Source organism: Artibeus jamaicensis, unplaced genomic scaffold, assembly GCF_021234435.1.
Source record: "Artibeus jamaicensis isolate MK-2021 breed Jamaican fruit bat unplaced genomic scaffold, CSHL_Jam_final contig_452, whole genome shotgun sequence".
Taxonomy (NCBI): Eukaryota; Metazoa; Chordata; class Mammalia; order Chiroptera; family Phyllostomidae; genus Artibeus; species Artibeus jamaicensis.
In genome coordinates, this window is record NW_026521837.1 from 2,451,891 (window position 1) to 2,477,130 (window position 25,240).

Below are 25,240 nucleotides of genomic sequence, written 5' to 3' on the forward strand. Positions count from 1 at the left end.
TGACCACCCTATTTAAAACTATAATATTATCTCTTACCCCTCCCCCTTCTTTGTTTTTCTGCACAGCACTCTTTTCCTTCTAATATACTCTATCATTAGGTTATTTCTTCAGTTATTATTGTCTCTCTTTTCCATGAGAATGTAAAAACCATAAAGGCAGGACTCTTCTTTTTATCCACTGCTGTGTCCTGAACAGCAGTGGATAAATGCTGTTTATGCACATAGGTCCTGAAATGCACATAGGTCCTGAAATGCACATGGGTGATCCAGAAAAACCTCAAGTTGTAGTCTTAGAAATAGCAATTGTGTTCTTTAGTTTTCTAAGTTCAATTTCTCAAGTTGGCACTGTTTTCCACATCCTCTCATCCTTGGGTGGGACTCGTAATGAAATTCTGAAACATCTTTTCAGAATCACCCACAGCCTGCTGGGAAATCATTCTGCTTACCTGCTTAGCGATGGCTTTGCTGTCCAACTTGTTGTACACCTTCCGGATTCTTGCTACTGTTAGGGAAGACACAGAGAGTGCATAGAGGCCAAATGACACCTTTTCCTCTGGTACCAACACCACAGGAGATGGGACTATGCCTTCAGATTTTGCATCTTTACCTTTAAAAGAAAAATAATCTTTTTCAAAATCATTATTCTAGTATTTTTTTTTCATTTTTAAACTGGCAGACCTGAAAATCTTTTAAAGTGGAATGGAGCTAAACTGGAAAACTTTTATTTAATTTTCAGCTCTTCATTTATTTCTTTAACTAGAAAATCAGGAAAATCACATAGCCACAGAGCTTTATACTCCAAGCTTTACTCTGAAAATATGCTTAACATATAGCATAATGTAAAGGAAGAGTGTTAATGGGTACCATACCAATCACAAAACACTTCCCCTAGGTTCAAAGGAAACGAAAATTAAAATGAGTGGAATGCCCAAGAGTTCTGTAGCGCTAGGCCTCCTCCCCAAAGAAAACCCTGTCTATGCCTCTCTGCATTCTTATACAGCACAGCAGAGTATTAGGAACGCAAGTTTTGGAGCTGTACGGCTTGAGTCTGAATCTTTGCTACATCACTTAAAAGCTGTGTGACAGTCCTGGTTGTGTGCCTCTGCTGATTCAAGTGTTGTCCTGCACACCAAAAATGTGTGGCAGGTTCAATCCCAGCAGGGGTGTGTATGGGTTGCAGCCAATCAATGTTTCTCTCTCACATCAATGTTTCTCACTCTCCCCTTCCCGTTTCTCTCTCTTCCTTCCTCTTGCTCTAAAATCAATAAATATATTCTTAGGTGAGGACTGAACAAAAAAGCAGTGTGAGCTACATATTCCCATGCCCCAGTTTCCTCATCTGTAAAATGGGAATGATAATAACAGCACCCAACTCCCAGTATTTTGAGGAGACGAATGTGAAAGGCTCAGAAGAGCTATGTCCTTCCTGCGTATTAACTTACCTGGCACATATCAAGTGCTCAATAAATGTTAGTTATTATAGTGCTATCTAAAGCAAGGGCATGAGTGAAAGACAAATTACTTAGCCACAGGGTTATTACCATTTACAATATACTTGTCCTAACTTCTGAGAACTTTGGTAGAATGAGAAAAAGAGGATGGAAGATACTATTTGAAAAGAACACTACAAAGGAACTCTAGCTTCACATCAGTTTCTTTGATTTTAAATTCTTTTTTGGGAGAAAGGATAATAGGAAGTGAACAGCTGGAATAAAGGGATGAGAAAAACTGATGTTAACTGCTCAAACCTCAAGAATACATGCGTGTGTTTTCTGGGTACACTTTAAACTGCCTCATGTAATAGGAGAAATTATAGAACGAGAAGGCTGAGGTTAGACTCTCAATGAGAATATATCAACATCTTAGAACCAATAGGAGAAACTGGAAAATTAGTGATCAGGTAGGAAAAATAAAAATCAGGAAAGTACACTATGACTGGTGGAGGAGAACACTGAAGAGGAGTGAGTGCTCAAAAGCATCATGTTAAGAAATGTGGAAGAGAAGGTCCCTTTTTCTTTTTAGAGAAACAATGTATAACCTTGTACATATACATGCACCTAATTCATGCATCTACACTGTAGGAGTTTAGTGTTACACAACTTTAAGAAGAAAAGGTAAGTTACTCACATGGCATACATACAGCCTGAAAGCTTCCAACGTAATTTGGTCCTAGCTCATAAATGGTGGTAACACTTGAAGAAGGTAAAACTTCTTCCAAAAAATGCGTGGGTCCTAGGCGCCAAACCAGTGCAGCAATTTGGCGCTGGGCAGGTGGAGTACCAAGGTACGCATAGACTGTGCTGACCACAGGTGGATTAGCAGAGCCTGAACCCCCAGGAGTACTGTGAACGTAATGAAGCTAGAAAGAAAAAAAGCCAATGTGTAAGCTATGACAAAAAAAATTCTCCCCCAGGAAAATAAGCATTTTTGGTGTATATTTGCATTATCTCAAGGTCATACAACCTTATAAATATACAAAAGCAGTTGGGTCAAGAAACATAAGGGCAGACCAATATTCTGGAACCTAACGTGGAAGTTGGAAATATGTTATTCAACTCTCTAATACACATACACTAAATAATGCTACAAAGGGCAATATTCAAATACAGGATACATTACTGGTTACTTCAACTCTCTTGCCTCTCTCCTGACTACTACAGTATTGCTATCTAGAGTAGTATTTATACACTCATTCATTCAACATACAGTAATACCTATTGTTATTAATAGGGACTAAGCTGGGTGATCTGAAAGCAAAGATGAATAAAAACAATTCCAGCTCTTATCCACTGGACTGCATAATATAACGACAATTAAGTGACAAAAAATAGTGCATTCATAGTTTAGGTATGCTTCAACTGGCTTCTCTAGTGTAAAAAAGCACTTTGCAGCCTGGTTCAATCACTGACACATTCACTAATTTTCAGCTATTTTGTAACCCCTCCTTTCCTTTCTTCTGTAATAAAGTGGTATGAAGTAGTCAGCTACACACCTCTAACATACTATCTGAATGGATACTAAAGGTCAATTTAAAATTAAGGCCATCTAAAAAATACCCCTGCAAACACACATATGTGCACACCCACAAACACCCCCTCAACTACCTTGTAAAGCAGGTCAAGACTTCAAGCACAGGCATGCTCACCTTCACAGTGCTCACGAGCTGTCCATCGAGGTAGAGGGCTGCAGTGCTGTTTTTCAGCATGCCTTTGCTCATCACCAGGACCAGATGATGCCACTGCCCCTCAGCTATAAGTTCTCCACATCGAAAGCGAGCACAGCATGGTAGAATCTCATAAAAAGAGGATTCTTCACTAAAATCATCAACTAAAACAAAGGAAGAAATTTTTAAATATCTCATCATCCGTATTCTAAAAATTCTTCATCTGTAGATCCTGACTTTATGTTAAGATAATATGATGATGATATAAATGGAAATACCCTATTTGTTCAGTAATTTTATCTGTAGTAAAAAGGAAAACCTGGGATATACTTTTGCTTTCTTCTGCTCAAAATGTATGTAGTTATAAAAAAATAATAGTTTGTAAAATAAAAAAATAAATAAAATTAAACAACAAAATAAAGTTATGACAGAGAATAAAAAGAGACTAGTATGTTATTACTTGTCATGGTCTGTTAAAGAAGGTTTTTCTAAATTGTACTTTGACATACATTTGATTATAGCACTGATTAGAAAAAGAACCAAAAAAATTAAATATTGGATTCTTGCTATATGCTCTGCTCAAGCATACCAGGGGGGCACCTGTCTGTTCTTCGCTTATGGTTGCACAGTTCTGACCCTCACCTGACAACAGCTGGTAGTAAGGTGATTTATGGAATGAAAAGGTATTGTTGATCCAAGTTTCCTGCTTCTCTAGATAATTCTGGTGATTTGATAACATTCTACAATCACTTCCTGACTCCAATCTGGCTTCCCTGAGCTACCCAGCATGTTGCCAGACCATGCTAGGAAATAATGGCTTATTATTAACTTAATTGTAATGTTAAGTTAACTAAACTTAATTTACCTTTCCTAACTATTCAAGAAGGGGAAACACTGAAAATCCGGATGTTAAAAACTCATTGCCCCTCAAAAAAATTTTTTATAAAAGGGCTAATCCATAACCATGTAACTTAGAGAAGACTCACCATTTTTCAGTAAAAAAAGGGCACCTAAATACACTAAAAAATAAAAGTTTGAATTATACACAGAAAAATACTAATTTTTATTTTTTAATCTTAAAATATCTGCATATGTTAAAATGCTAAGATTATATCTTTTTAAAAATTATTTATTTATTTTTATTGATTATGCCATTACAGTTGTTCTATTCCCCTCTTCATTCCCCTCCACCCAACCCCCCTATCCCCACCATTACCCCCCTTTTTAGTTTATGACCATGTGTCTCAAGTTCTTTAGATTCTGTATTTCCCATACTATTCTTGCCCCCCCCATCTATTTTCTATCTACTGTCTATGCTACTTATTTTCTGTACCTTCTAAGATTATATCTTAAAAACAATTTGGAATATAATATCTGTTGATGAATTAAGACTAGTAAAAAGACAATCTTCTCCATCGGTGACCTAATGTAGGAACAGAATTAAATACAGTAGGTGAAAATCAATCAAACAGCTTTGAAAGGTCTAATTTTTTTGCACCAAAGGATGTAGGAAAAACGCAAAGACCAAGAGTATAGGCAAAATCAGGAATCCTTCCCTCTCACACTGCTATTTAATAGACTGCATTTTCTCGGGGACTGTAGAAAATATTACTTATAAAAATTTTCTGAGAGTTTCATATTCTGACTCAGGCTTAAACTAAGACATATCCAGCATTCAGTGGTGTCAGAGTGTCTTGGTGAGGCAAATGGTTTCTGATAACTTTTTACCTAGGCACATCAAAGGGCTAAAGTTGTTCAGAGGATGGATCCTGGTAGTAGTAAGATGGTATGTATAACCAATGTATATGTTATTATAATTTCTAGCAATAAATGGACTACAGAAGTCTTGCAATTTACATTTAGTGAAAATACAACAGAGTGAGAAAACATTTTCCTGGTTTACTGAAATATCCCTGGGTTTACTCTAATTGTTCCATTAAATTTTATAATTTTTCCAAATTATTCATGTACTTTTCACATTTCCCCCCTTCTAGCTATCCATATTTTTTAAAATATATTTTATTGATTATGCTATTAGTTGTCCAATTCCCCCCTTTATTCTCCTCCTCCCTGCACAACTCCTCTCAACTGCATTCCTCCCCTTTAGTTCATGTCCATGGGTAATCTATGTAAGTTCTGGTCTCTGTATTTCCTATATGATTCTTAACCTCCCCCTGTCTATTTTTGTAGACCACTTTGCCTGGTTTTAGGAATTGTATCTCTACCACTTGTGGCTAAGAGGGTAGAGATACAAGCTTTGGAGTGCCAGCTGCAGGAGACAAAGCTTGTCTCTGGTAGTAAATGCTGCCTCAGTTTCCTCTCCCTGCCCCCGAAGCTTGGTCAGAAGTCAATTATGGGTAATACCCCTCACACACAGTGGGGGCGACCTAAGCCAGACTGGATCACTTGGGAGGCCTTCATGGAAGGACTGGGGAGGGGGCTGCAACAAAAGAGCAATGGACTCTCGCCCCCCAGCTTTGACATAACTCGAGTCCCCATGTTCTCTGGGAGAAGTGCTTCCTGGCTCTTAATCCCCTTAAGCCTGAATACCTGCTGGGGAGAGGTGCAGCTCCTTGCCTTGCTAGAGCATGTCCCAGGGAAAAATCTGGAATCACAAAGACTTCCTGATAAACCTGTGAAGTCTGCTCGGCTGAGACTGCTTTCATTCATGTTAAGGGTTCGAGCAGGAAACCCTAAAACTCTGTTCCTGACAGACTGACTCATAGTAAGCCCTCAGATCTCTTTGAAATGTTTACTCTTTGATCCTTGCTGCCCTGTATTCCCCTGTATTACAACCCAATAAAAGGCCCTGGAGGAGGGGACTTGAGGCCTTTTTCCCCTAAGAAACCGGCCACTGCCCACTTCTCCTCCCCTAAGCAGATCCATCATGTCTCTGTCATATTCACCTTGTGTCCATGACACTTGGGGGGGACTTGTGAGAAAGTCGCTACCACATATTTTCTATCTACCATTTATGCTACTTATTCCCTTACCTTTTTCCCCTCTCTTCTGCTCCTATGCCCCCACCAATAACCCTCCATGTGATCTCCATTTATCTGATTCTGTTCCTGTTTTAGTTGTTTGCTTAGTTTTGTTTTGTTTTGTTTGTAGTTTTGGTTGTTAATAGTTGTCAGTTTGTTGTCATTTTACTGCTCATAGTTTTTGATCTTATTTTCCTTAGGTAAGTCTCTTTAATGCTTCATATAATAAAGGTTTGGTGATGATGAACTCCTTTAACTTGACCTTATTCGGGAAGCACTTTATCTGCCCTTCTATTCTAAATAACAGCTTTACTGGATAGAGTAATCCTGGATGTAGGTCCTTGCTCTTTCTGACTCTGAATACGTCTTTCCAGCCCCTTCTTGCCTGTAAGGTTTCTTTTGAGAAATCAGTTGATAGTCTACTGGGCACTCCTTTGTAGGTAACTGTGTCCTTTTCTCTTGCTACTTTTAAGATTCTCTCTTTATGTAATGTAATTACAATGTGTCTTGGTGTGTGCTTCCTTGGGTCCAACTTCTTTGGGACTCTGCGAGCTTCCTGGACTTACTGGAAGTCTATTTCCTTTGCTAGATTGGTAAATTCTCCTTCATTATGTTTTCAAATCAGTTTTCAATTTCATGCTCTTCCTCTTTTCCTTCTGGCACCCCTGTGATTTGGATGTTGGAACATTTAAAGTTGTCCTGGAGGTTCCTATGCCTCTCCCTCATTTTTTGAATTCTTATTTCTTCATTTTGTTCTGGTAGAATGTTTCTTTCTTCCTTCTGCTTCAAACCACTGATCTGAGTCCCAGTTTCCTTCCCATCACTGTTGGTTCCCTGTACATTTTTTTATTTCACTTTTCATAGTCTTCACTCTTTCCTCTATTTTGTGACCATACTTAACCAATTTTGTGAGCATCCTGATTACCAGTGTTTTGAACTGTGCATCTGATATGCTGGCTATCTGTTCATTGCTTAGTTGTATTTTTTCCAGAGCTCTGATCTGTTCTTTCATTTGGGCCAATTTTTTTTTTTTTGTCTCAACTCACCTGTTATGTAGTGAGAGGCAGAGCCTTAAGTGTTCACTGAGGCGGGGCACCCCAAATTGCTGTGTTGTGACACTGTCAAGTGGGAGAAGTGTCTGAGAGGGAACAGTGCCACTTGGTCTGCTCTCTGCTGGTTTTCAGTCACTTCCCCTGCTACCTACAATCAAATTGGGGCCTTCTGGTGCTGGTTCCCAGGTGGGGGGGCCTGTATACGTTTTAGGACCCTGTGGGTCTCTCCAATGAACTCTCCTGTGAGGCTGGGAGTTTCTCCTGCTGCCTCAATCTCCACAGGTTTTTTCTATCAAGGGTTCTGAAGCTTACTTCCCTGTTCTGGAACCCGGGGTTCTGCAGTCTCTCTCTCTCTCTCCCCAGTTGTTCCTCTTGGTTTATCTGCACCCGAGTATGGGACCGCCTGCTCTGCCAACCGTGCCTCGTCCGAGCTGGTCCTCCAGTTGCTGCCTTGCTATGAGTCCTCTCCACCCTGGCTGCCAGTCTCCACCTCTCCCACCAGTCTTGGTGAATGTTCCTTCTTTTACTCCTTGGTTGTCAGACTTCCACACAGTTCAATTTTCTGTCAGTTCTGATTGTTTTTGTTTTTTAATTTGTTGTCCTTCTTTTGGTTGTGCAAGGAGGCACAGTGTGTCTAGCTATACTTGTACCTTGGCTGGAAGTCTATATAGCCATTCTTATTTTTCTTTTTCTTTCTTCTTGTCCATTCATTTATATATTATTTATAACACTTATGGCCTAACATGTGCTAGGCACTGCTTTATGAGGCAGGGTAGCCTAGATTACCAAGGTAATAGCATTGTATGCAGGAACTTATTGTTCTTGTAAGGTAGACAGACAAAAATAAATAATTAAAAATCTATGAAAACCAGATAACTGGTAGTTGGTCTTTAAAACAAACAAACAAACAAACAAAAAAACCAAGCAACCTGCTTTCCTAGCAAAAGTTGTGATTTCTTGGCAAGGAGAGATGAATCCTTATTTTAAAGATTTTCTCCATTTTTTAAAATATTTTATTTATTTATTTTTAGAGAGAAGGGAAGGAGAGAGAGAGGGAGAGAAACATCAATGTGTGGTTGCCTGTAGTGTGCCCCCTACTGGGGTCCTGGCCTGCAACCCAGGCATGTGTCCCGACTGGGAGTTGAACAGAGAGCCTTTGGTTTGCAGGCCAGCGCTCCATCCACTGAGCTATACCAGAGAAGGAAGATTTTTCTCCACTGTTTTTCTAAGTCTCTTTTATAAGTGCCTTAAAATTCACTGGTAAACAATACATTCAAGATTTTAGATAACCTGTTCTATAATTTAAACTGGAGAAGAATTACCAGATAAGCCTTAAAAATGAGTATTTTAATGAACTTTAATACTTTTAATGATCACAAGAAGCAAAAAAAAAAGACAGATACTGACCATAGCTTTGGAGTAGTTCCTCTTTGGTGGAAACAATCAGAGATCGGTCTTTTGCTGATAGAACTATAGCAAGACACACATAATGCTGCTCAGAAGAATTTGCTCGGCGCACAACAGTCAGAAGTCTGACAGGATGGTTATTTGGAGGAGAACTAAAGTGTTCAATACAAAACCAGCTAGAGTAGCTTAAGCCAGATGGAGGGGGAAAGAATCTTTCTCCTAAAATAAAAATAGGAAAATAACAGTGAAAGAGTTTGTGTTGAGTCATGTTTACAGTAATAAAACCCCCCAAAAAACTATTAAAAGCAATCAACTTGAACTACAATGTTATCTACTGAAAAAAAACAAACAAACAACAAAAAAAACAACCCACAGTGATCAGACAAGAAAACAAGAAAAGGAAATAAAAGGCATCCAAATCGGAAAGGAGGAAACAAAACTGTCACTGTTTGCAGATGACATGATAGTGTACATGGAAAATCTTATAGACTCTACCCAAAAACTGCTCAACCTAATAAATGAATTTGGCAAAACAGCAAGATACAAAGTCAATATCCAGAAATGAAAGGCATTTTTGTATACCAAACAATGAAAAAGCAGAAGCAGAAATCAAGAAAAAAAATCCCATTTGATATAGCCCCCCCCCCAAAAAAAACCACTCTTAAAAAGAAAAGAAAGTAATATTTACCAGAACCAATGCCACTGACCACAGCCCCATCCGTAAGACCTGTTGTAACAGCACTGTTTGTAGGGGCGTTATGAGGGGCCAAACTGGGCAGGAACAGGCAGCTATTACAGAAAGATGATGTACATATTAGAGTTCAGCTGTTTTCCTGTGTTATCACTATGCACCTACCACAATGAAATAAACTGCCATTATTTACGGGGTACCTAGGGATAAGAGATTATGGAATAAATCTGCATGCCTAACAAAGTCCTTCCCTTCTTTTAATTATGTGAGAGCATGGAAAAATATACTTTAAAAATCTTTAATAGCATCAATTTTCATGCAAACTTTATAAAAAAACAGTATAACTTGCATATGGTAAATGTGCCAATGTATAACCCTGTTCAAGATATTGGTACAATTTCATTACTGTAGAAAAATTCTCTTGTGTCTCTGTCCAGTTAGTCACACTCCTCTGTTGCCACTGTTTTGGTTCATTTTGCCTATTCCCAAATATATTTTAATACAATGTTGAATAATCCATGATAATCTTAACATATAATTTATAGTTTTAGATCAATGTATAAGAGTCCCACAAATAATTGGACACAGATCTATTCTATTAGCATGTGTGTCCATTTCAAGAAGACAGACTTTATAAACTCTTCTATATTCTTTATAGATTATTTATTGTTGCTTCTGGTGCTTCTGCTACTATTGCCTTTTCTGCTACTTGAAAGTATTCACCCATTGCATGTGAGAGTCACTGGATATTTTCAATGCATAAGAGACTAACTTATGTATTTTGATGAAAGGATGATGATAACACCCAGTCAAACAGCTTCTAATCAGATTTTAATTTGCATATTATCTATATATTTATTATACTAAAACACAGGTTGGTATAATTTTCTCAAGAGGGCCAGACCATAAATATTTTATACTCTGCAGACCAGAGTATAAAACTACTCTACCCTGCCAGTCTAACATGAAAACAATTAAAAATATATACATAAATGAGTTGGCTATACTACAATAAAACTTTATTTACAAAAATAAAATTTACAAAATAAATCTGAACTTTGGGCTTTAGTTAATGACTTTAATACCATATACATTTATTTTGTATAATAAGTAAATCTAAAAATCTTAAAATAACATGGTCAAATAACTCAATTAATTTGAAAATATGTAACATATAGTATATTTTAATCAAGTAGATTTAAAACCAAGATCTATTTTTCAAAGGCAAATGTGAGTTATAAAATAATATAATAAGGTTTGGCTACCTTGCAAATTCCTTACCCAAACCCCTCAAGGGATGTGTCAAATTCAACAAAAGCCGGAGTAACTGATGACCCATGAAGTCTGATGTCATGTGGAGTTGTCATGGAGACCAGACACTTTACCCGGGTCAGAGGTACAGTACTTCCTTCTGCAGATTTTACCAGGCTCTTGCATATCCGGTAATGACTATCCTCATGTAAGCTGAAAACACTATCAGAACCCAGACCATCCACAGATGTGATCATACTGCCTACAAGTCAAAGAAAAACAGCACGTATGTTTCTATAATAATAACTTTACAAGGCTGACTTATTTTTAAATACCACACTTATAATAATTTTATTATAAACACCAAAGCTTTTATTCATTTAATGCACTTTATGTTTATTTTAAAACTTAAATAGCATACATTTCCTTTTTTACTTATTAAAGTAACAAACACATTTATAGAAATGTTGGAGACTAGAGTATAAATAAGAACAAAAATCACCAATAACCACTATCCAAGCCACTGTTACATGTAATTTAATTATAAATTATAATTAATAATTTTTGCAAAAACAGGTTATACTTTTATGTCACAAAATCACTTATTATTTCTCTTTAAGAAAAGGAAGCAAAATATGCTAGAAGCATTTATAATGAAAACAGATCATCTTTCTTATGAAAATAATCAGAGATAAGGTCGCCTATTTAATTCCCAGACAGGGCACATGCCTGGGTTGCAGTTTGGTTTCTGCTTGGGGCACATGCGACAGGCAACCAATCAATGTCTCTCTCCCTCTCTTCCCCTATCTCTAAAAGTTAAAAATAAAATATTTAAAATATATATTTCCTCTTTAAAAAATTAAATATGTGATCATAAAAGTACTTGAACTTAACAATTCCTATATGAATGTAAATAATAATTTCAAGAAGGAACATACAAATTTTAAACTGTTCCATTTTTGAGAAATATATTACAAATGTAATGAAGAAGATATTCTCTTAAGATAAACTACATGACTGTAACTATTACCCTCTTAAATGTGCTAAGCTTAGGCAACCATAAAAATAGTTCAATATTCTCTGAGAGAAAGAAACTATTTTTGTTTTTATTCTTTACAAAGGAAACCACAACTCAATTCTATGGAACTGTGTAAAGTACAAAAATAACAATAACAAAAATATATACACATCTACTATATTAATTGATATAAAAACTGCAATACTTTTTGTTTTCCAATAAAACTGTGCTGAAACTCAGAAGATCTTAAAGTTTTACAGGAGGAAAAAATCCAGATTGAAATAATGATTGTTTAATCTGATTCTCACCTGAAAAAAAAAAAAAAAGGGCTGAACTAAGTGATCACTATGTTCTTGCACAGCAGCCATTCCACTAAGTTTTCTAAGTAGTTTCTAAGTTTTCTAAAACATTTTCTAAGTTTTATTCTTTGCTGCTTCAATAGTAATGGTCACTTCAATCCATCAAAACAAATGCCTTATCATTATGGCTAATAGGAATTATAAAGTGAAAGACCAACAAAACTACAAAATTAGCAATGGGAGGAAACCTAGTGCAACTGAGGTCTCTACTGAGAACACCGCCCATACCCTTGAGTGGATGGAGTCTGTTGCTTCTCCAGGGTCATGCCAGATGAGTCAGCAGTGCCTGCGTTCTGCTATACCCCAGGCCCCCATCATCATTTCATTAGCCTGATGCAAAACTTCTCCCTGGAGGTTCCCTCAGGGGTTGCTCCCTCTATGAAACTGCCAGTTCCTATTGCTGGCACTTCCTTCTCAGTCTTCTTCTCTGTATGAATTCTTGCAGTACACTGAGGATATTAAGGTCCACATGAAAAAACCACCTAACACCTCACTTTCAGTTGTGTGACTGATTACCTTTCCTCCAATGAGCTTCACCTCTACTTCACTCTAGTCACAATTTACTGCTCCAATTCCGTTTGCCATCGTCCCACCCCATTCCTCTAGTTTTCTCATTCCTTTTCTCTGACCACATTTGCCTTTTGACTGAGCCATTATTCTCCAGTTCACTGATTTGTCCTTTCCCTCCCAGCCTATCACTAGCTGCCTGACTTCACTTCTTTCCCTATCTAGCCTATACTCCTTGGTGTGTCTCAACTACTTTTATCAGCATTTTAAAATTTTCTGCAGCAACTGTCTTGCAAACCCATGGCCTGATAATATTGCAGTCAACCACTCTTTAGTCCAGGCAAGAAGGACCACTAGGGAACTGCAAAGTAATTCTGGATACTCTGGAAAAGAGCACTACCCCTTCCAAGCCCAGGGTTATTCTGCAGGAAATCCTCATCTCCTCTAGATCTTACTTGTCATGTTAATGAACCCTTCCCTACCTGCATCAGTTAATCAGCCAGATCTTGTGTTCCTCCATTTATGGAACAGCAGATAACAACAAACTCTTTTACTTTCTTTTATCACGGTCAAACTTCTTGAAATAATATTTATCCTCTACAGGATTTTCATTTTTTTTAAAAGAATTTATTTATTTATCTTCAGAGGGGAAGGGAAGGAGAGAGGGAGAGAAACATCAATGTATGGTTGCCTTTCGTGCACCCCCTGCAGGGAACCGGCTTGCAGGGAACCGGCCTGCAACCCCGGCATGTGCCCTGACGGGGAATGGAACCGCGATTGTCTGGTTGGCAGGCCCGCACTCAGTCCACTGAGCTACACCAGCCAGGGCTTAGGATTTTCATTCTTAAAACAAACCAAAAGAGGGAAGTTCAATGATCAACTTACTTCTCATCTCTGGCTCATAACTCAGGGAACTTGGTTTGTGGACCCTATATTGTTTTAGCAGTTTTTTGTCCCAGGCACCACAATTTAATGGACTTGCCAAACGCAAAAACTCCCTAAAGAAAAAACAAAGTTATTCCTTGATTGAGAATGTTATATAAATCATAAACCAAATATACAAAACACTTGATTTAATAAACCACATTACTTAAAATACAAAAGCAATCTCAACAATTATTTTAAAATAAAACACAATGTTAATTTTATGCATTAAATACCAAGCACTGAAATAACAGAGAATATTGTGAAGGGTAGAAAATGAAATCTAAGGAGCATGTTTTTCTGGAATACGACGTGTCCTCTGCTAGCTCTTCACACAGAATGCAATGATATGCTCCTATGGTTTACCAGCACTGGGTACCAGTACCATCATGTGACCTTTTCTTCTGAGAGGTCAAGAGCTGTGAAAACCGAGCATGTCCAAATGGCTGATTTCTGTTGCTTGTTGTTTATCTAACTAGGCGATTTAAGTTACTTAATATAATACCAGTATTGGGTATGAGACTCTCTCTCTCTCTCCCACTCACTCTCTACTTTGAAAGTAAGATTACCAAAAATACCAGAGGAAAACCCCCATGCTATTTTCCATATTTTAGGATTCTGATCATATCCATAACATGACAGAAAAAGTGAGTAGGGACTGCCTAATTCACCTTGCTGTTATCAAGGCCTAGCCCACTGGCTGATACAACATAGTTTAATTGTTTACTGCATGGGTTTTTAAAAAATCTATCATTAGTTTGTAGTTAAAACATAAATTACACATAAAGTACAACCATTTTCGAGAAAGTTCCTTAAAAATGATGAAAAAGATATACTTTGGTAGTAGAAAAAATTCCTCATACAAAGAGAACTGCTAATATTTTAAGTGACAAGATATGTAAGTGGTAAGTGTGTTTTTATAAGGAGGGAAAAGATGACATATATTAAATGTTTGGCTAGGTAATCTTAAAAATACTTTAAAAAATGTTGTTTCATCCCTTAATCAGGGAACACTTGTCTTCCATTTAAAGATTATTTTAAAATAAGTGTTTCTTGAAAGCTTAAACTACTTAAGGTTTATCTATACCATGGTATACTACTTGGCAACAAAAAGAAACAAACTATTGATATGTAACAAGTTAGATGAAATTTCAAAGACAGATAAGTGAAAAAGCATTTCAAAAGTCACATACCATATGCTTTTATTTGTACAACATTCCCAAAGTGACACAGTTATGGAGATGGAGAACAGACCAGTGGTTTATGGGGGCAGGGGCATAAACGTGACGGTAAAGGGGCAGCACCAAGGAGATCTCCAGGGTATCCTGGGTGGTGGCTAAATAAACCTACACATGTGACAAACATCAAGGACCCAGAGCATACATGGTTACATTGTACCAATGCCAATTTCTTGGCTTTGATGCTGTGCTGGAGTTACAAAAGCTGTAAGTACTGGAGGAAACTGAGTGAAGGGCACACAGAATCTCTCTGATCTGACTTTACAACTTCTTCTGAATCTATCATTATTTAAAAATAACAAAGTGAGACAAGTATTTCTTTTTTTTTAACTTGGTAATAAAGGCTTTACCTTTTTAATTTTTTTAAAATATATTTTATTGATTATGCCATTACAGTTGTCCCATTCCCCTGCTTCATTCCGCTCTACCCTGCACACCCCGGGAGCTTCTCCCGGCACCTCGACCCCAAAAGTTTTTCCTGTTGGTGCTTTTATGGTTTAATTTCCATTGCTTGGGCCCTAGCCTGCACGGTCTCACTGCTCACTCCTTCACCTAGTTTATCTGAGTGTGAATGTGTGACTGTGGTCAGCCAGCTGCCTTGGGCCCCCACTTGGTCTGCCCATTGCCACCCCACGCCTGGGATCTGCCAACTGCTGCCTGTGCTCCCGGGTCAGTCCAGCCAATTTTTCCTGCCCAACCCCGCTCCGACAGCCGCTGACTCCACCCCTCTTACTGGTGGCTGAATGGTTCGTTGTTGGACTTCCATACAGTTCAAATTTTTGTGTTTTGGTTGCCTAGAAATGTTTTGTTACTAAAACTTTGTTGTCTTTAAACTTGGTCGCGCGAGGAGGCATATTGTTTCCACCTATGCCCCCATCTTGGCCAAAAGTCTCGAAACAAGTATTTCTTAAAAGAGTTCTTATCAAAAGAGTTTCATATCAAAAGTTCTTAAAGTAGATGCTAGCCATAGTGATAGTATGACTTTAATATTAAGGCAAAGGGAGTCTGCTGAATTCAAGTAGAAGAAATAACCAAGAGAAACATCCTCTGTTCATTAACAACTATACTTACCTGTTTACATCTGCTATTCTTTGAGCATATTGCCCATTTTTGTTGTCCATTGGTTTTGCCCACAGACACTTGAATATATGTCTATTGAAGCAGGAACTCTTGCATGTAAAAGCTCTAGAAATTGCTGTTTCTAATTACTAATTGTGGATGCTGAAATGTGAAAAAGTGAACTACTGACCTCAGCACCATGGGCTCCAGAGCCTGCGAGGCTAGTCTTTCAAACATCCGCTGGAGGGGTGGGTGCAGTGCGTGGTCCTCATCAGCCAGTGCAGCACTGCACCGCTGCAGCAGCCGTGCATGAAGACCAGCTTCACACATGACTTGCTGGTTTCTTTCTGTGTGCACCAGGGATTGCAAAATATTTGCCACAGCAAGTTGAAGGTCCAAAGCATGCTAAAGTTAAAGAAATCCACACCACCAGGGCATTCTTAATAAGAGAGGTGATATTTCTCTGCACATGAAGCACACCTTTTACTACGAGTTCTCAACATGATGCAAATCACATTCAGATGCTTTAAGCAGCTGGCTGAGAGATACAGCAGATCCAGAAGAGATTGAGGCACACAACTCCTATCCTCATTTTACAAGCACAGCCAGTTGGACTCTACTCTCTTCCAAGTCTTTTATATTACATAACTATATACCTAATAATAGGATTTTTATTTTTACAGAAACAGTGGCTGTAACTCTTTCCACAACGCGTAAATAATCAGTTTAAAGGAAGTCCTATTATTTGCATCTGTGACACTTTAGGCCTTAGAGGCCATATATTTTAACAAAATTTGTCAACCAGACTCCAGTTCATCCAAACCCTTGAGTGCTACAAGTCAAAACACATTAAATAGCTTTAAAGTGGTATCTTCAGTCATCTTTCTTTCTGTACTACTTATTAACGACTTCCAGTGTGGAGCAGGATTTACAAAGAGAAACACAGTAATTTTCATACCAGAAAGGAATTATATTCTAGAACATCCATAGCTATCATTAAGAAAAGTAATAAAATTAATAGAAATTAATAGAAAAACTCTTTTTTTCCTTAACCCACTTTGGTGTACGATACAGATGGCTTCTATCACTTTCCATCTTTCTGGGCCCCAGTCCTGTGCTCATGCAGTCACATTCACAGCCTGTCACTCACTGAGATGTAAAGGAGCGAACACGTGCAAGCTTACTTCTGGCTGTGTCACTGACCCCACAGAGGCCAGGAGGTCCAACATAGCAAGCATGGCTCCAGGATGGATGATGACAGCATCAGAACTCTGGAGAGATGAAGTTGCCACATGCAGTTTCAGGTCATTTTTAGGAGGGTATATGGGAGGACTTGAAACACAATGATATGCATGCCTATGACAAGAGAAAGAAGGATAATTTGGTATTTAATTCCAATCACGTTCTCCGTTCATTTTCTTCATCTGTTTCCATTATCCACTGATAAGCAAAAAGCCTTGTAATTCAAGGCTGGGCTATGACATGCCTTAAGTTTGTGATATAAAAAGGCAATATATTGTCAATTCCCAATGAGTCACTTATAGACAATTCAACGGTCACTTTCTTTGAGCTCTTATATGTCTTTAACCATTTACTGCTTGGATTGTTTCATTAAATAATGGCACATAATGACTAGAGTTAACACTGCTTTATGATACATTTGAAAGGTACTAACACGGCAGACCCTAAAAGTTCTCATCACAAGGAAAAGAAAACTTTTTTTCTTTTTTTATTGCATCTATATAAGATGATAGATGTTAGCTAAATTTACTCTGATAATCATTTCACGATATATGTTAATGAAGTTATATTGTACACCGTAAGCGTATACAGTACTATTATGTCAGTTATATCTCAATAAAGATAAAAGAAAAAAAAAAGGCACCTGTACCAGAAGATGTGAAATCATAGCTTTAGGAAAGGTGACAGTTCTGATAATAGGTACAGAGAGTGCAAGTTAAGTTAAATCCCTCAATAAAATTGTTATCTTTTGAATACCTATGTGTTTTTAACCTGGCTTTAAACCATAGGTAATGAAATCAAGAACAAGACCAAACTGGCCTACTCCATAACTGGGTCAGTGGAGTCAGGGTTGGCTCAGAATCTTAGCCACCATTAGCATCAGGGAGTTTTCCTTTAGCTTATTGGAAATTATACTCACTGTCTTTTATATTCTCTCTCCTATCACTGAAAATATTTGCCACAATTTTTAAAAATGTAGAAGGCATACTTTACATAACAAGCTCCTGTGAATTAGAAAGCCTACCCATGTCCTAAATATACAACATTTCTTCTTCTTCTCATCAATGATCTCCACTTTCTATTTCATACTATTCTCCTACAATTCATAAGTTTTGTGCATTTTGTATCTTGGCTCTAGAAAATAGATGCTTGTGGCTTTAGCCTATGGAAGCTCTTTGTTCCAATAAATTGGTTTCAGCATAATTTGTCTAGTGTTGAGCGGTCACCAAGAGCAGTGCAGTTTCAGCTCTCTGGCACAAGAGCAGCTTGGGAAACAGATGCTTTAAGTCAGTGATTTAGAAGCAAAGAATTGGCACTGCCAGGTCTTTCTTTCTTTCTTTTTTTAAAGCGCTGTTTTCTTTTTAATAGAGACTATGAAAGTATTCAGCTTCACATATAAAAAAAGCACAGGGACTCTCTTAGTTTATTTAAAGTCAGGATATCTTCCACCCACTCAGTTTTTCAACTCCCTGTTTTTTTGGTTTTGTTCGAAAGATTTAATTTCTAAATTAAGATCCATTACTAAATTCTTATTATCAATAGTTATCCTCCTATGTTACTCCCTTGAGTCTTTAAAATATTTTGACCCATCTAGAAAAGCATTTCTAATTCCTCTATAGTATAATAAGAATTCCTAACCATTAAGAAATTCCATAAAGACTGTTTTCATTACACATAAAACAATAACTCATACTCGAGGAAAGACATAGATTCCAACTGAACATTTAAGCTATAGGCTTTCCAAAATGATTTCTGAATTTCCAGATTTAATATAGATTTGAGCTTTAACTATGAATATACTCAAACTCTTTACTAATATATAACTATTATAGTAGTAAGCTTTTATTAAAAAATCTTACGAGAAAACAGTATTCTGATACAGAAATATCTATTTTCCTCAAAATATAAAAATTATTTCAAGTATTGCACAAATCTAAAACATGGTATTTATTAACTAAAATTAGGTCTATTTAAAAATTTTTTTAATTTATTTTTAGAGGGGAAGGGAAGGAGAAAGAGAGAGAGAGAGAGAGAATCATCAATGTATAGTTGCCTCTTATGCACCCCCTACTGGGGAACCGGTTAGCAACCTAGGCATGTGCCCTGACTGGGAATCGAACTGGTGAGCCTTTGATTTATGAGCCTATGCTCAGTCCATGAGCTACACCAGCCAGAGCTTAATTAGGTCTATATTTATAAGCATTATATAACATGAATTCTTACTAAGTTATTTAGTTATCAACGCAGGTATTGCCACTTTTTAAATTTAGAGATTACAGTAAGCTTATTAAATGAATAGTTTCCAAGCAAGACCTAACAATTTTCAAAGACAAAATAAAATGATATAGAATTTCAGGGGAAAAGGGGGAAGATTCACAGGAACAAGTATAAAGGACACATGGACAAAAACTAAGGCAAAAGGGGGAAATGGGAGGGAGGAGGGGAGCACTGGGGGGGCTGGGATGGGAGTAAAAGACAGAAAACTGTACTTGAACAGTAATTAAATAAATTAAAAATGATATTTCAAAAGTTAGTTAATTTTTGTATTGTAGTTTCTTTTAAAAACCTACAATAATTGATTACTGTTTCATATTTCAATCTAAGCTCATATATATGAGCTTAAATTGAAATGAGATATGTATCAAATGATATATATATATATATATTATTTATTGTGTAGAGGCACTAAGTAATGGGTACCATGTTTAATGATAACTAGTACTTGCCCCCTTTTCCTCTATTCCAGATAGTTCTCAAGTGTCATGGTTATTATTCTGCATTTTGTTTGTACTTTCTCTAACTCTGATTAAATACTGTTAAGCTATAATCCTATTCCTTCTGGATAATGAATAATAATTTAAAACATTATGAATTTTAGTTTTCAAAATATATAGTTTCCTAGTTTCTTTCCCCCCAATTCTTAAACTAGAGAATATTCTCTTGGATTTCACATATCAGACAAGTCTGACAAGCTAAAAACATCTGTAGTATCTGAATATCCATAAGCCATAAAAACTAATATGATGTTGTTTTCTCCCTTTGCCAACATAAACATGTTTTGCTATAAGATGCCCATTAGCTGATGTAATTTGTTATGTTCTCAATGTAATTTGTTATGTTCTTGGAATGTTCTAATTTGGAAAGTTACTATGTTGTATTTGTAAAATAAAAACACTGTTTTTCTTCCTAGCTTATGATTCTTATCACTGAATAAAATTTATGCAACCTAGCCAGAATGGCAAACGTAAAATATCAACACTGGTCTTGTAAGCATGAATATATTTAGGAGCTTCTCAGCCCAATTAGAATTCTAATAGACAAGATCCACTCAACCACTGATGCCGATTCAGGGACAGTTTCCTGTTACAACAAAGACAAAGCATCCTTACAGGGGGCTATGTTGCAAATGATGACAAAATGTTTTTCATCTAAAGCTTTAATTAACTCTTTATAATAAGAAATAAAATGCTGTTTTCCTTTTATCAAATTACCATTTACAAAAATGGTAAATTCTGACAGATTTCTTTTTTTAATGTGTTCCTTTAATCTGTAAATTCCTATTAAAGTATTTTGCATTTTTAATAGTTTAAAAGGATTAAATATTTTTAGTGTTTTATAAGCCTTTACATTTATGACAGAATTATAAATGTGGTTTTTAAAAATAATTATAACTACTTAGTTACTGAAACAATTTTCTAAGATCCAGCAGTTCTGTGTAATGGTAAGAACACATGAATCTTCAAACCTGAAGATTACCTTTTGCCTCATTCATTTTAGCAACAGAAGAAAAACACTAATCAGCTCATTTTGATGTTATGGTCTCTTGAATTGAGACGTGCTCTTAAAAAAATGAAAAGTAGCAGTAGTTTTAAAATACAAACATGTTGAACAACACTAAACTCACTTAAAACTATTCTGAACTATGCCATGATTTACTGGGAAAAAATGAGCTGTAAGTCCCAGTGTAAATTTAACAGAAGGGAAACATCAAGTCTATATACCTAATGAATATTATTACTACTACTGAAATACATTAAAATACAGAATCTGTAACAAATACTTTTAACATAAAAACCTCAATTATATTCAAGTTCAACGTCAGAACAATAGCAATAAAATTAAACAACACAACAGAACTTCAGGATTCATTTTTAGGAAGCCATATTAATGCAAGCCTTAAGGACTTACATATATGTGGTCATAAAGAAAAGAGGGAAAGGTATAGTACTTGGTTCGGAGTGCACAGAATATGGTCATGGATCATAATTATGGAATACGGATCTTAACTGGACTCTTGCCAATCAACTGCTAGTTCTTTATATCTCATAAGCTTTATATATGAGGTAGACTAGTTCAGTTTAGAAAGAGATTTACACAGAATTGATGAAGCAAGAGTTGGGGCAGGTTTTTTATTGTCTTTTTCCCTGGTTAGCTGTGACAAATCTCCATAATAGCATCACACTTCAGCTGCTTGAGAAAACACACATTTCCTTGCCAGTGCTGTGATGTTTATTGGAGAGCAATAGTAAAAACCAAAAAAACTGATCCCATGGCACATTTAAAGCAAAAAGAAAAAGCAGGAAAGTACTCTATTTAATGAGGCATTAAGCTCTCATTTCTACACTGATTTTAATAAAAATATGCTTTTCTAAAGTAAAATACATATTTTAGTCTAAATAAGAGTTAGATGACACATGTCCTCCCTATTGTCACAGCATCAACACATTTTACTCTCATAAATATCCTCAGAAGTTGACTATTTTGAAACCTAAAAAAAAAAAATCAAATAGCCCCCAAAATTGAAGTTATAAGGCACAATCACACATTAACATATAATTAAGCACAACAGAAAAAAAACCCATGTAAATAAAGATCAACTTCTGTTATAAGATCAGTACCTTTTCCTGGACAAGGCTGGTGTACCCCAAGGAGAGGGGAGAGAAGACTCACTTGTCAGGCAAGGAGGGATCTGTTCTGCACGACTATAGACAACAAAACAGACAGGGTGGTTTAGAAAGGTTAGAACAGAACACCAGGTGGCAGTCGGTTAGTTTCACAAGAAATACCAGTAAAAGTTTAATAAGGAACATCCTCCATACTTAGCAGGAACAAGAAACAAGACCACCACACACGCACTGAGAGAAATGGAAAAGTATGCTTAAGGCTGATGCTTATCTATTAATGTTAACATTTAACACATTTGTTAAACAAGAGTGCTGTAAGCCTCGTTTTTGAAAAAGCAAACTAAAAATGAGGCATATTGACTAAGAAAAGTAGAAAACAAGGAATAAGAGGTTGAATCTAATATTTATAATATTCAATAGCTTATTCCATGAACACAACTATTCCATGTTTCCTATGAATGTATAGTATTATATGAATTTTTATTTTCAAGATAGGAAAAATTAGAAAACAATTTTTCCTAACATCGCTTTTATTTTCCTATTTAAATATAGGGGTCTAAATATCATTAGGAAAAGGGAAACAGCTAGTAGATATTTCATAATGAAGATAGTAAAACCTAACAGAAACTCTATCCAACAGTTATTTGCTTTATGTACGGGGGCAATATAAAAACAATTCATTTACTTCATGAAATAAAACTATGGTAACTGTCAAAAGTGATAATGCTTGGGACAAATTAGCAGCATGATCACTCTTATATTACTTTCAAAGTGAGAACTTAATTGAAAACACAGTTTAAAAACGGAAGTGAGTGATTTAGGCAAGTGGCACTCCTATGATCTCCCTTAGACTCTGGGTTGCCCTCATCATAGATTTCACCACGCTTTATTGTAATTATATACGTGTTTGAATTTAAGCTACAGAATGACCATGACCACAGTAGTCTTGTGCTGAGCTGAACCCACAATGCCTAGCACAATGACTTAGCACTTGTTTAATGAAGAATGAGCAACTGAGTCTGAATTATCTCTTAACCTATCAAAGACTCTTAGGGAGCTTTCTTCATTTTCTTGAGAAGTATGTTGAGAATATACCATGTGCCTGGAAATAAATATGGTCAAAATCATGTTCTCCTGTTGATGACTAATATCGCTAAGTCCAGATGTACCTAACATTGTTGACAATAGATGAAAAAGAGAACTATAATAAACATTACCATTAAAGACAACTTCGTAGAAATTGTTTCATTAAGTGCTTTAAGAGCTAACTGACCCTGGATTTACAAATAATACACAGATGTCCATGTTGAAAAACTTAACATCAAAGCAATAGTAATATTCACAAATAAAGTGATAGACAAGTAATTAAGAGAGAAGATTCATTTGTTTTCATTTTCCTTCAGGTTATCTTACAATTCAAGCCTTAATGATGAAGTCATACACAGTATACCCTTTAATTCAGAGCACAGCAAAGTCATACCTTTCAAAAGAATCTGTGGCTACTTTGTAGAGATAAATAAAGAGTTTACTGCAGTGCCGTAAAGTGGGTGAAACTGAGTCCATTGAGATTATGTCTTCCTCTAAAAGTCTTTGAAATGGCTGTGTATTGGAGGGGAAGACATTCATTGGACTTATTTTTCTTAGGTCTGAGAAGCAGCCAAGAAATCGAACGGCATCTGCCAACTTCTCATATTGAATCTCTGTTTTGAAGAAATGAGAGTTGGCTGGCTCATATCGCATTGCTGCCGTCAATGTGCAGAACACAGTGTGGAGAAGTTCAAATACTTGATTCTGGTTCACTTTCTCCCAGCCATTCTTTGGTGGTGAGCTCAAAGATCTTTCCATAGCAACAAGCAAGGACGTTATGTACACAAATCCTCCAACTTTCCTGAAAACTGTTCTTGACCGATGGCTTTCTCGAAGAACTGAAAGGAGGGCCTATGGGGAACAAAAAAACAAAACAAAACAAAAAACCCAAATAAAAAATCTTATAATTCAAATAAAAAAGTCATACTGGAATGTTCAAGGGATATAAGACCATTCTGTGAACATCTGACATTAAAGTTTTTGTCATTTAACCAACACACAATCCTGTGAAGCATATCAAATATTTTCCTAATTTAAAACTGCCATAAAATCAAAAGATATTTTTAGAAAACACTACACACATTCCTTTTGATAAGTCTATATCCAAATCATGGCTGAAAAGATTTTCCTATGTCTTTGATGGCATCAATTCAGTAATTTTTACCAAGTTGTATTGGTAAATCAGTTAAAATACTTAATTTGGTACAATTTTACAGAATCATGAAAACTTACAAATGTGTGTGTATATAAACTGATTTATTTTAGAAAGGATCAGATAGATGGTCAGGGCAGGCAAGACCTTAAGTATTTCAATTCATATGAAGTTGCTATGTACCGATGCTCTGGAAAGAGGAGTCAACTCACAGTTCTCATCAGACATTCTTTCTTGCAAACTGAAATGAGCCCGAGGGCCTAAAGAATTCTTTTTTCCATAAAAGATCAAAGTGCAAGAAATAAAACCTGAAGTTCAAATAAATAAAATCTATTTTATCACCTATTTTCTAAACTGTCATACTTTCATCTTAGTTCAACATTAAAAATAACATTTTATAAAATTACCTAACAATTTATGGGGCACTGACTATATACTGGGCCCTTACTATGTACTAGGCACTTCTTTAAGTGCCTTTATGCATTAAATGTGTTAGGCAGTATTATTATCCCTGCTTTATATAAGAGGAATTGAGGCTGAACATGATAAAAGACAGTACAGCTTACACAACGGCAAAGGGAGGATTTAAACCCAGGTAGTCTGACTGCCCTACTTACGCATTTAACCTTGACCTTACTGCTCCAAACAGCAATTTGAAATCTGTTTGCAGATAGAGGGGCTCCTTTTCCCTCTATTTTAGCCTCTGGAACACCATGGGTATTTAATATTACTTCAGACCAGTTTATAACCATTACATGTGAAAAGTCCATTTCATTAATATATCTCACACATTTCTAATGACATCTGAAGAAGGGAAAGGCTATACATTAATATATTTAATTACTTTTTTGAAATACACTGCTTCAGACATTATTAAGACTTCATTATATATACCTATACTTTATTATTTAAAAGGTAGGAAATATGTGATATATATATGTAAATAAAATTTAAAAACACAATGTATTTCTTCCTTTATTCTACAACTAATAAATTTCCATTTTAACAAGATATGGTCATAATGAAGTTTCCATATCTTGTCATATTTAATGAACTGTACTCATACTTGTGATATCAATTCATACTGACACAAGCTTTTATAACTTCAAAAAAAATCATATAGCTAAGCCTGAAAATTAAATGCAAAGGCCAGAGTAAGTTATGCCTGGGTTGAAATTCTGACTCCAATATTAAAAAGCATTTTG

The 25,240-nt window shown here is 36.2% G+C and overlaps 1 protein-coding gene across 9 annotated transcripts in view; it reads right to left on the reverse strand.

Moving 5' to 3' along the window:
- Window positions 1–25,240, reverse strand: part of WDFY3 (WD repeat and FYVE domain containing 3) — a 280,919-nt gene that overhangs the window by 98,003 nt on the left and 157,676 nt on the right. For 8 of the 9 annotated variants that reach the window (XM_053666391.1, XM_053666398.1, XM_053666395.1 and 5 more), the window contains 11 exons: window positions 23,277–23,734; window positions 21,791–21,874; window positions 16,835–17,006; window positions 15,841–16,055; window positions 13,315–13,427; window positions 10,576–10,807; window positions 9,292–9,392; window positions 8,604–8,822; window positions 3,146–3,327; window positions 2,128–2,359; window positions 447–607 (listed from right to left, as the gene is read on the reverse strand). In XM_053666391.1, coding sequence (XP_053522366.1) covers window positions 447–607; window positions 2,128–2,359; window positions 3,146–3,327; window positions 8,604–8,822; window positions 9,292–9,392; window positions 10,576–10,807; window positions 13,315–13,427; window positions 15,841–16,055; window positions 16,835–17,006; window positions 21,791–21,874; window positions 23,277–23,734 — 2,169 coding nt within the window. The remainder of the gene's footprint in view (window positions 1–446; window positions 608–2,127; window positions 2,360–3,145; window positions 3,328–8,603; window positions 8,823–9,291; window positions 9,393–10,575; window positions 10,808–13,314; window positions 13,428–15,840; window positions 16,056–16,834; window positions 17,007–21,790; window positions 21,875–23,276; window positions 23,735–25,240) is intronic. The other variant, XM_053666397.1, reaches the window with a different exon arrangement.